Below are 13,244 nucleotides of genomic sequence, written 5' to 3' on the forward strand. Positions count from 1 at the left end.
ACCAAAAACCAATACATCCTGAAATCTCACTCAGCTCAAGTTCAAAATACTGAACTCATATACTTTGGCAATAATGTGATGAGAACTAAACAAAAGCAAAGATAATCAATACAATGCAGATAAAGCCAAATCTGAAGCGAGGAGATCTTACCTCTTCGTCTCTTTTTCTTTTCTCCATCCTCTCCAATTTCCCCGTCTTCATCGTCATCATCATCTGATCCACTGTCTTCAGAACCAGAAATTTCCTCTCCTAACAAAATTGAATGGAATGGATGAAACACTGGGCCTAAAAACAAATGAGTACCTACAGAATGCTTTCAGTAAGAGCTATATCATTTATTGGCTGGTCTAGCACCATCTAAAGGACAACACTACTTGTCTGTTGTGCAGGTAGGTCTTCTCTTATAAGATTTATATAAAAGCTGGCCAACATGGATTAAATTTCGCCCGTTTACAGCTGAATGGGCCGAAATGCGATCCACAGGTTGCCCTGCCAGCAGCACCTGGCTCCACAAAAGTTGATTCTTTAAATCATCTTTTCTTTTAAAAAGCTGGGTGGAAAATTGTTGGCTGAACAGTGACTGCAGCCAATCAGATGCGCCTGCCGCTGTCAAGAGTACAATAGCCCAGCAGGGGAGATTTCTTAATTCACGCACTTTAGTGTGAATGGGGGAAGTGAGTGATTTTTCTAGTTCAGCACACGGGGTTGATCGATGGAACATGTTAAAAAGGTGCATGGCCAGCCATAGTCACTTTATTTAGTTGTATTGAGGGCACATTCACACTGGCCCATCCGCTAAAACTAGAGGTGCACCGAAATGGAAATTTTAAAACCGAAACCGAAATAAAAAAAAATGTCAGGCCGAAACTGAAATTGTTTTTTATTTTTTCAAATTTCTTTTATATTTTATTAATTCATTTTTTATACACTTAAATTTTTTTATATTTATTTTTATTAATTCATTTTTTATTAAATATTTTTATTTTTTACTTTTAGGGGCTTCTGGGAAATATAAGGGGGCTAAACAGACCCCTGATATTTCCCTTTTAAAATAGAAAAAGAGATTGAGAACACAAAGTCCTCAATCTCTTTTTCTGTGTCCCCTGTTATCAATGAACAGGAATCCTCTATGAGTCTTCCTGTTCATTGATAACATGAGTACATTGTTTGTTTACTAGAACTACAATTATGAATGAATGGGGGTGATGTAGATCATTTCCCATTCATTCATAATTGAGGCTATAGTTAACATTCCATATCCTCAATTATGTACACACACTCAGAGATCACTGATCACTGAGTGTGTGTACCTTGCTTTTTTCTCTGACATGCTGTCACAGGAGGCTGATCGAGCGGTGTAGGTAGAAAGGCCCAGCCTCCTGTGACAGTGTCTCTACCCCCACACCGCTCTGCCGGACTGTGATAGGCAGCAGAGCGGTGTGGGAGGAGACGCCGGCCGCTCACAGCGCTCTACACCTCAGCGCTCGGCCGGCTGTCACTTTCTCTTCTCCCCGCTGGGACATAGAGCAGCGCCCAGCGGGGAGAAAATAAATCACGGATGCGCCGATGTATCGGCAGGAAAATTGCACTTTCGGCATTATGCCAAAAGTGCCATTTTCGGCCGATATGTTTCGGCGGCCGATATATCGGTGCATCCCTAGTTAAAACACTGCATTTTAGCGAACGGGCTAGTGTGTTGTGGCAGTTTCGGTAGTGTGTGTTTCGCACACTGCTTAAGCTGTCACTGTTTACATTTTTTTTTTCAACTTTATGTGCAATGAACACTCCATTTAGGTCTGATCTGTTGTGGCCTGCAGCGCGCTGCGATAAAATGCAGCAGGTCTCCATTTTATCACAGCGCACAGCTCATCACACCAGCGTTGTAGTGTGAATTGGACACACAGAAAACAATTGTTTTCTATGTGTCCTTGCAGTGACTTATGTTGATCCGGTGCGGTGTAACACAAGTCACTGCAACATGTGTGAATGGGCCCTTACGCTGTCTGATTCTGGAGTCTTCAGCCTTAGAGATGGGGGTCTGAGGTCACCTGAAATCTGATAGCGGCTGCCCTGTCAACTGTCTGAACTCAAGCACTACGTCACAGCCTCAGAGTATGTACAATGGCACCAAATAACAAAACCCTGTAATTATGTTCTCTATAACCATAAGACTCTACTATCTGATACTGTTATACACTCTTAGGAGCTGGGTAATGGTGTGCAGTCAGGCAGCTGACAGAGCAGCAACTCTGCCTCTCAAGCTGCAAAGTAAGTTTAATTAAATGAGGGGAATAATACATTTTTCACAAGAAAACCTTTCAGCTTTAAGACTAAATATTCAGATTCTGAAATAATCCCAGTTGGTTCTCGTTAACAGTTTCATAATGCACCATTTAGCAAAATTCTGGAAGTTTTGAAGTGCATTATGAGAAGGCCCGTTTCTAAAAGCTGCCCATCCCTGATGTCCTCAAACATATTCATATCAGTTGAACATTACCTTCGTCAAGTTTCTTTTTGAGCTCCTCAATTTCTTTCTGAAACTGGCGCAAAAGTGCATCTTTGGGATCTTCATTGATTCTGGCCTTATTCTTGATATTTTTGGCTCGGTTTGCATAACGGAGAGTGCTGATTGTCTCGTCGTAATTGTAATCTGCAGGACCGATGTTTGCACACTGTAAAAGTACATATGTGTGGAAGAATCATTAAAAACATCTGAAGTCTATTACAATCTTTAGATTGCTCATTAGAGAATATCTCAGTAAATGTACTACTATTAACTCGAAATTCTTTTTTAGGTCAGTGAAGACTAATGATCCGAAATATACAATGCAATACACAGTGAACCAAATAAATCTTCCTCTCCTTAGCTAAATGTGGATTATGCTTTATATATCATGTTATGAAGAAAGCTAGGCTTAGTATTGTCACACCTAGTACCAATTAATCCTTGCTGATACAGAATACTACTGAGTAACCTCTTACGTCCCAAATTAAACCGCATGAACAAAAACTACATACATGATAGAAACTTTGATACTGATGGACTTGCAGAAAATGTTTACATACGGTTTTAATGCTCACTGCCATGATGATAGGCATGTAACAAGTACAGTGTCTCTTACCATCATTGTCTTGGAATTTCCTCCCAGTGAATCCTGTAGCAGTCGGGTGAGTTTGGAGTTCCTATATGGCACGTGAGTGCTCTTCCCATCAACCAGGGCAGAGATGACGTTACCCAGGGTGGAAAGTGACAGATTAATTTTTGTGGCTTCTTTCAGTCTTTGTCCCGTTGCTCCTGTCTTTGTTTGCCTTTCAGAACCCTAATGAGTTGAAGAAAACAGACATTGATGGTAACAATCCTTTTTCAAACCCAATACTTTATTTTTGCCAAGCATAACTCTCAGAACAGAAAACTACATGCACTGACACCTAAATATATTCATAAATACATATGCATACAATTAGATGAATAATAAAACAGACAAAATTACACACTTTAAAACACTATGATATTAGTAGCAATGGAGGCGTTCCATGCCCATAAATGTATGTTGCTCTCCAAAACTCCTCATTTTATTTTTCAACAAAGCTCCTAAAGCCCGAATCCACATTTACAAAGACCATCCCAACACGGTGCTAAAAGGGTTTATTGAAACCTTTAAACATTAGCCCCGCTGGGTGCAAGAATACTTTCCTGTGTTGCCGAGTGCTGTGCAATGCATAACAGGATTATAATGGGGTATATTTGAAGATAATTTGCAGAGATCTTCGTCCTGTGAACATCTGTGAGCGTTCGTTTTGGGAAAGTATTTCCAAAATTGAATGTTTAGTATATTTTTCCCACTTTGATTGTAGTGTGTTGTTGAAAGAATACATTACGCCCACTAGATGGAGATGAGAAGCCTAGGAAATAAGTATTTATCTAGTGGCTATAATCCATTATTGCAACACTACATTCAACAGGCACAAAACCATCAAAGTAGTATTAAACGCTCAATCTTCAATAATGAATCCAGAACATATATACATTGCCCAGCAAAGTATTTATTTACAATGGAGGGAAAGGACCGTTCGCTGAAACGCAGGCATAGAAGGAAGGGAGAAGGGTGGGGGGGGGGGAGCGAGAGGGGGCCAGATTGAGCGGGTAATTCAATTTTTCCTAATTACTTGAACTTACCCTTTAATGAACATTGTGCATGTTGGAGAGTACTGCTGGCCAGCTACCACAATATAGCACACAGAGGAATGGGGGCAGCATTCAGCGCGCACGCACACAATGCCCTATGCGTGTTTATTTATTTTTCTTTTTTTTTTTACTTTTTATCAATGTATTTATTTCTGTACAGCTTTACTTGTGACAGCTTACACAGGAGCGCTGCTAGTACAGCGGTCCCGTGTCACTGATCCCCCGCTCTCCATCCTGAAGGCATTTGCCGTGGTTCCGGGTCCCCCAGAAGAGTAGGGGACCCAGAAAACCACAGCTGATTACAAGTAATCCGATTGGCTGTACAGCAAAACAGCACCCCCGCTCTACATTTAGCCCTGCTTACCAAAGCAGGGATAAATTTAGTTTAAAAAAAAAACACTTGCCTTGTGCCCAGAACTGCATGTCCTGGGGAGCAGGCTATAGGAATTCCGCACCCCTGATCTACTGGCATGGAGAAGGGAGGAGAGGGAAGAGAGGGAGGCAGGGTGGAGGGGATTGGCTTGCTTTGCTGGGCCTGTGTGTTTATGGAGACACACACAGCTTACTAGCACACACAAGGGTGGCGCCATAGGACCCTGCAAGGCAAAGGAACCACCCTAAAATAGGATATCAGGGCCAGTGCTCAGGGCATCAGCTGATTCTGCAGGAAACAAACCTTTTAAACATCAAGGAGCAACATCCATTGTAAGTGATATAATTAACATTTCAAATTGCTTAAAAACATTTTGATTTTAATATTACTTAAAGGAGAACTATGGGGTCAGTGTTTTTCCCCATAGTTCTCCTTGGGGTAACGGGAGGACACAAACTAGCGTCCTCCCGTTACCCTAAGCTCAGTATACCGCGAGCTACAGCTCGCGGTATACTGAGACGCCGCAGCCGGAGCGGATCCCGACATCAATGTCGAGATCCGCCCAGCTGCGTGAGTGACAGCTGGCTCTGCCTATCTAGAGGCAGAGCAGGCTGTACCCGCCCCCTCCCCCGTCCGTTCCGCCAGTCAGCGCTGGCAGATCGGAGCGGGGAGAGGGGAATCCAGCCCCTCCCCCTGTCACGGCAGAGAGCCGTGACAGGATCGAGAGGTGAGGGAACCCGGTATGTTTTCGCTCACCTCCCCATCTACTGAGCCGACCTGTGACAGTCTCATTGTCACAGGTCGGCTTAGAACTATGACATGAGTGGAAATCACTCATGTCATAGTTCTCCTTTAACAGAATTCCATAGCGAATTAGTAATTAGAGCTGCAACAGTTATTCGATTAAGTCGATTAAAATCGACGATGGAAAACGTTGTCAACGTTTTCCATCGTCGATTCGTCAAATACAAAAGAACCAGTTCCAAAACCCTCAGTGGTAACATAATTTCCCCTTGTAGCAAAGGACTTGTGTAAAGTAATGACTATATCACCCCAAAATCAAAAGGATGCAGGTCATCTAGATATAAATAACCATCAGCAACCCCTACAAAGGGAAGATACTACAGAACATAAATTCCTAAGAACACTGCTCAGGAAGAAACTTCTGCAACTCATGTATGGTGATGATGTAAGGAGGATAATCTACTCTATCTAGTTTCTGATGACACATGCAAATGATCCCAGAAAGAACTGCAAGCCTGTCAGTAACCAGATTTCATCCTCATCAGTTTAGGGAAATCATGGCAAAATGATAACTGCTGACTATAGAGTTGCTGCAGATACCTCTTTTCTTCATTTAATATGTTGAGCACTATCAAAGATATGTTTTTAAACACGTTTGCCTTTTTTTGTTTTGTTATGTTAGCTATGCAAATGTTAAATGCTGCATCTAAACATGTACATTTAACGCCATCAAGTGGAGCACTAGGCTACTTTTCACATGCATACCAAATGGATTATAATTCCCATGCTGAAAAAGTTCAACAGCTTAGGGTGTATTTCCACTTTTGCAGCCAAATTGGAAAAACACCTATTTTATATTTGTTACATGTTCCCATTCACATATTATTAATGAAAACAATGTAAAAATTGCTGCTTGCCTTTTTAGGTGTTTATACTTGCGTAAAGATTTGACCTAGCTTCCCCCCTATGTAATGTTAAAGAAGAACAGCTCGTGTGTTTCAAGGTGTTAAAAAAAAAGTTATACTCACCCAATCATTCCAGCCAGTTTGTTCTTAGACCGGGTCCTTGAAGCCCCTCTCCTCCTCCTCTGCAGAGGTCTAAGGTCCCATGAGTCATTACACTGCATACAAGTGTATAAGACATGAGGACGGTGAGGAACATTCCATTTGTGCCGCAGAGAAAGAGACAGTCTTCAGTGACCAGAGAAGCTGGGAGTCGAGTCGGTAGTTCAGGGGAGGATAACTTTTTTTTTTTTGCACCTAGACAAAAACGAGCGGTTAACCCTTGCAGTGCAGGGGTAGTCCCACTGCAAGGGTTAATAAAACTTTTTTCCTGGAATTCTTCAAGTAGGGGGCGGTGCGAAGTGATGTTTACTCTTATTAACCCTGCCTGTACTGTAGTGGAAGATTTCATTATCACTTGTAAACTAGATTTAAAGACTGTCTGTCCTAACAAAGGGTTAAAGGCATAGGGGCACAGTGTGTTAATGAGAGGACGCTCCGTCTGACCCTCAGTTTTGTCCTCTAGTTTCACTCTCACAGTGTTTTGAGTAGCATGCAATCTGCACAAAGGCCTTCACCAAAGAAAGAGCTAAACGGTAAGAAATATATTTTTAGAAATTATAATTTAGATATGGTGTGTCAATAGGAACACATAACAAACATATGGAGGAAACACACTTTAAACTTAAGGCTACATTCACAATAGGTGTGATTAGATGCATTTCAATGCACTTCAAAAAGCTCCATATATATGCATCTCATCAATTCCAATGGATCTATTACACTTGTGTTTAGTTGCTTTTATCTGCGGTCAGATTAGCAGTGTTAAGAAAAAAAAGAAAGCCAGCTGAGTCCAGGAATCCATTTTAATTTCTAAACTCACACAGGGCTTGGCGAACAAATTGCCTGGGAGCTAAGTGGCGTAAGAAATTTGGATTTGAACTGTTTGGGATATATTGAGTGCTTGATTTTTTTAATACTTGTTGTCTCCCTTCCTTTTTAGACCCTTTTTTAGTATTTAAAAACTCTTTTTCCTTTTCTGTCAGTTTTTTTAAACTGTTCCCTTACAAAACACATATAACCACATATAGATGAAAGTGTAAACAGTTTGATGCCAGCAGACCTGTGTTTCTCTGCACCTGAGCAAGGCAAGTCTCCCCAAGGACACAGATGTTGGATGGAGAAGGGAAGGTTATGCTCTGGCCCAACTGCCGTCTGTCTATAATGACATTACTGCGATTTTGATTGCTGGAATGCACCTCGCAGCTATGGCCCAACTGCCGTCTGTCTATAATGACATTACTGCAAATCTGATTGCTGGTATGCACCTCCCAGCTCTAACCCAACTGCCATTACTGCGACTTTGAATACTGGCATACACCCCTCAGTTCTGGCCCAACTGTCGTCTGTCTATAATGACATTACTGCCACTTTGATTGCTGGTATAGACCTCCCAGCTATGGCCCAACTGCCGTCTCTCTATAATGACATTACTGCAAATCTGATTGCTGGTATTGCACCTCCCAGCTCTGGCCCAACTGCCATTACTGCGACTTCGAATGCTGGTATGCACCCCTCAGCTCTGGCCCAACTGCAGTCTGTCTATAATGACATTACTGCAATGTTGATTGCATGTTTACACCTCCCAGCTCTAACCCAACTGCCGTCTGTCTATAATGACATTACTGCGACTTTGAATGCTGGCATGCACCCCTCAGTTCTGGCCTAACTGTCGTCTGTCTATAATGACATTACTGCAAATCTGATTGCTGGTATACACCTCCCAGCTATGGCCCAACTGACGTCTATAATGACATTACTGCCACTTTGATTGCTGGTATGCACCTCCTAGCTATGGCCCAACTGCCGTCTGTCTATAATGACATTACCGCCACTTTGAATGCTGGTATACACCTCCCAGCTATGGCACAACTGCCGTCTGTCTATAATGACATTACTGCCACTTTGATTGCTGGTATACACCTCCAAGCTATGGCCCAACTGCCGTCTGTATATAATGACATTACTGCCACTTTGATTGCTGGTATGCACCTCCCAGCTATGGCCCAACTGCCATTACTGCGACTTTGAATGCTGGCATGCACCCCTCAGTTCTGGCCCAACTGTCATCTGTCTATAATGACATTACTGCCACTTTGATTGCTGGTATACACCTCCCAGCTATGGCCCAACTGCCGTCTGTCTATAATGACATTACTGCTGCTTTGATTGCTGGTATGCAGCTCCCAGCTATGGCCCAACTGCCGTCTGTCTATAATGACATTACCGCCACTTTTGAATGCTGGTATGCACCTCCCAGCTATGGCCCAACTGCCGTCTGTCTATAATGACATTACTGCCACTTTTGAATGCTGGTATACACCTCCCAGCTATGGCCCAACTGCCGTCTGTCTATAATGACATTACTGCCACTTTGATTGCTGGTATGCACATCCCAGCTCTAACCCAACTGCCATTACTCATAGTTACATAGTATTTGAGGTTGAAGACATTAGTCCATCAAGTCCACTTTAAGCCTTTGTTGTATCCCGGTTTCCGTCAGCCACTGGGGTATATTTTGAGTTAATGTAGAAAAAGGCTTGTGTTCCTACCTGGAGATCCGACTGGTTATAATTGCCCTGATTGAATTTGCATAATGGCTTACTTCATCCGATCCGTGACCAATATGAACTAGTACAGCAAAACAAAGGAGTTAACCCATTAGAAGATAACGGGTTAATAGCGGTCAACTTAGGGATCCGGACAAGTCAATTAATTGTAAAAAAGATAACTTTATTGAAAAAACATATACGTTAACACATTTAACTCACTGAATACCATTAAAAACATAGATAACATGCAGTCGCAAGGTTTAGTTTTCGATCTTTTGCTCCCTAAAAAGGTATACACTTTGAAGTAGCAGTATGTATTGTTTTTTTAAAACAATCCCACATCTGGTCTGTGTTTAGGTTGTGAAATAATTTTCCCCATTTTATTTCCATTTTATTTCCCTCATTTTATTACTGCGACTTTGAATGCTGGCATTCACCCCTCAGTTCTGGCCCAACTGTCGTCTGTCTTTAATGACATTACTGCCACTTTGATTGCTGGCATTGCACCTTCCAGCTCTTACCCAACTGCCATTACTGCGACTTTGAATGCTCGTATGCACCCCTCAGATCTGGCCCAACTGTCGTCTGTCTATAATGACATTACTGCAATGTTGATTGCATGTTTACACCTCCCAGCTCTGGCCCAACTGCCATTACTACGACTTTGATTGCTGGTATACACCTCCCAGCTCTAACCCAACTGCCGTCTGTCTATAATGACATTACTGCCACTTTGATTGCTGGTATGCACCTACCAGCTCTAACCCAATTGCCATTACTGCCACTTTGATTTCTGGTATGCACCTGCCAGCTCTAACCCAACTGCCATTACTGCGACTTTGAATGCTGGCATGCACCCCTCAGTTCTGGCCCAACTGCAGTCTGTCTATAATGACATTACTGCAAATCTGATTGCTGGTATTGCACCTCCCAGCTCTGGCCCAACTGCCATTACTGCGACTTCGAATGCTGGTGTACACCTCCCAGCTCTAACCCAACTGCCATTACTGCGACTTTGAATGCTGGTATGCACCCCTCAGATCTGGCCCAACTGTCGTCTGTCTATAATGACATTACTGCCACTTTGATTGCTGGTATACACCTCCCAGCTATGGCCCAACTGCCATCTGTCTGTAATGACATTACTGCCAATTTGATTGCTGGTATGCACCTCCCAGCTCTTACCCAACTGCCATTAATGCGACTTTGAATGCTGGTATGCACCCCTCAGTTCTGGCCCAACTGCAGTCTGTCTATAATGACATTATTGCAATGTTGATTGCATGTTTACACCTCCCAGCTCTGGCCCAACTGCCATTACTACGAATTTGATTGCTGGTGTACACCTCCCAGCTCTAACCCAACTGCAGTCTGTCTATAATGACATTACTGCCACTTTGATTGCTGGTATGCAACTCCCAGCTATGGCCCAACTGCCGTCTGTCTATAATGTCATTACTGCAAATAGGATTGCTGGTATTGCACCTCCCAGCCCTGGCCCAACTGCCATTACTGCGACTTCGAATGCTGGTATGCACCCCTCAGCTCTGGCCCAACTGCAGTCTGTCTATAATGTCATTACTGCAAATAGGATTGCTGGTATTGCACCTCCCAGCCCTGGCCCAACTGCCATTACTGCGACTTCGAATGCTGGTATGCACCCCTCAGCTCTGGCCCAACTGCAGTCTGTCTATAATGACATTACTGCAATGTTGATTGCATGTTTACACCTCCCAGCTCTGGCCCAACTGCCATTACTACGACTTTGATTGCTGGTATACACCTCCCAGCTCTAACCCAACTGTCGTCTGTCTATAATGACATTACTGCCACTTAGATTGCTGGAATGCACCTCCCAGCTATGGCCCAACTGCCATCTGTCTATAATGACATTATTGCAAATCTGATTGCTGGTATTGCACCTCCCAGCTCTAACCCAACTGCCATTACTGTGACTTTGAATGCTGTCATGCACCCCTCAGTTCTGGCCCAACTGTCATCTGTCTAGAATGACATTACTGCAAATCTGATTGCTGGTATGCACCTCCCAGCTCTAACCCAACTGCCATTACTGCAACTTTGAATGCTGGCATGCACCCCTCAGCTCTGGCCCAACTGTCGTCTGTCTATAATGACATTACTGCAAATCTGATTGCTGGTATTGCACCTCCCAGGTCTTACCTAACTGCCATTACTGCGACTTTGAATGCTGGTATACACCTCCCAGCTCTAACCCAACTGCCGTCTGTCTATAATGACATTACTGCCACTTTTGATTGCTGGTATGCACCTCCCAGCTCTAACCCAACTGCCATTACTGCGACTTTGAATGCTGGTATGCACCCCTCAGTTCTGGCCCAACTGTGGTGTGTCTATAATGAAATTACTGCCACTTTGATTGCTGGTATTGCACCTCCCAGCTCTAACCCAACTGCCATTACTGCGACTTTGAATGCTCCTATACAGCTCCAAGCTCTGGCCCAACTGTGGTGTGTCTATAATGACATTACTGCAATGTTGATTGCTGGCATGCACCTCCCAGCTCTGGCCCAACTGCCGTCTGTCTGTAATGACATTACTGCGACTTTGATTGCTGGTATGCACCCCTCAGCTCTGGCCCAACAGCAGTCTGTCTATAGTGACATTACTGCAATGTTGATTGCACGTTTACACCTCCCAGCTCTGGCCCAACAGCAGTCTGTCTATAGTGACAGTACTGCAATGTTGATTGCACGTTTACACCTCCCAGCTCTGGCCCAACTGCCATATGTCTATAAATGACACTACTGCATTTTGACTGCTGGTGATTAAATGTTTTACTTTACATAGCTTCATGCTGCCCAGAGGTATCATGCTTGTTTGGGGTCCTCTCGGCAGGCAGACAGAGGTCCTCACTGCACAGGGAACAGCCTCCCGCAAGGCCATCAGAGGCACCAGACACAGCTGCCAGAGTGACCCGGGCAGGACACCCCTGCACCGTGCCAACTACGTGAGAAAAGGAAGCAGGGAACAGACTCCTGCACAGCGCCTTACTCATGTGAGTTGCCATTTGTAAAGCTGCTACATACCGGCTATGGCATGTGGGGAGGGAGGCTGTGAAAGGGCTGGCTGCGGCATCATAAGGGACGTGACCTGTGCTCGATGTATGTTATTTATCACCAACTTGTGGTGAAAGCTGCAGGTGGGGTCACTATGGGATTTCTGGTGCTCTATTCACACCAGTGCAGGCCGTTCCGATGCAGTCATAAAAAATACTCCTTGCCCTATTTTAGCTGCATCAGATCGCAACAGAACGCATAAAAATGCATGTTAACGCACTGGAATGCACCTGAAACCCCATTTTAAGCACACATAAAAAACACATCAATTGAGATCGTGGTAAAATTGCAGCAAATTGCATTGCAGCTGCGCAGACGCACGCAGTTCTGGTGTGAACTAGCCCTCGAGAAACAGTACTTCCCCTCCTGCATTTCACTGTGACCAGAAGCATTACACATTTTACCTGCAGCACCAGCTGCGCAGCCAGGAGCAACCAAACAATAAAAAAGGTCTCGTCTCTATAACTCTGCATTTCACTGGCATTGCTTCATTCCTTGTCTTAGAAATCCAGATGAAATTACAATTTATTTTACATCTTTACAATGAATAATGAAGTAAGAAAGAAAAAAAGGAAAAAAAAAGGCTTACCGCGAGATCTACAAGATGCAGTTTTCCCATTCTTACATGTATATTGCCATCAGCTCCCTTCTCACTGCACTCTATAGTGATGGTGAAGATGGCATGGGAACGTGAACTGTGCTCATTCATGTTTGTGGCTCCAACAGACCCTGAAAATAAAAGCACAATATACAAATCTCAAATATAATTCATAAAAAATATATGTGATAACCATCTCTTCTCTACTGAAAAAAAGCTTGTTTTTTGAACCACTAATTAAATGGGTAAGGGCTTCTTCACACTGCGGTAATGCATTGTACATGTGTGGTGTCATGTGATGTGTTCCCACTCATTCTTAATTTACCCCAGTGCACATATAGTAAATTGCGGTGTGCTTCATTTTCAAAAATTTGGCAGGACCCAATTTCCCCCCATACACTGAGGTGCATTTACAGACAATTCAAAATGAATGGGCCAACTACAAAAATGTAGTTCAATTACAAAACAAATGCAAGTGCACTGAGTTGTAGTGTGAATGGGCCCCAACTGTACAATAAATTCCCGACATGTCACAATATAAAGAAAGAGTATAAAGTCTAAAAAAAAAAAAAAGTTGCCCCCTCAAAAAAAAAAAAAAACACAAGCCTTTAACTTTGCCTAGGCAAAAATA

At 43.2% G+C, this 13,244-nt stretch overlaps 1 protein-coding gene across 1 annotated transcript in view; it reads right to left on the minus strand.

Moving 5' to 3' along the window:
- KIF3A (kinesin family member 3A) overlaps nt 1-13,244 on the minus strand; it is a 76,449-nt gene that overhangs the window by 46,174 nt on the left and 17,031 nt on the right. The window contains exons 6-9 of the mRNA XM_018563215.1: nt 12,605-12,744; nt 3,124-3,321; nt 2,499-2,673; nt 152-250 (exon numbers count right to left, since the gene is read on the minus strand). Coding sequence (XP_018418717.1) covers nt 152-250; nt 2,499-2,673; nt 3,124-3,321; nt 12,605-12,744 — 612 coding nt within the window. The remainder of the gene's footprint in view (nt 1-151; nt 251-2,498; nt 2,674-3,123; nt 3,322-12,604; nt 12,745-13,244) is intronic.

The sequence above is a fragment of the Nanorana parkeri genome, unplaced genomic scaffold, assembly GCF_000935625.1.
Source record: "Nanorana parkeri isolate BGI_ZX_2015 unplaced genomic scaffold, ASM93562v1 scaffold643, whole genome shotgun sequence".
Taxonomy (NCBI): domain Eukaryota; kingdom Metazoa; phylum Chordata; class Amphibia; order Anura; family Dicroglossidae; genus Nanorana; species Nanorana parkeri.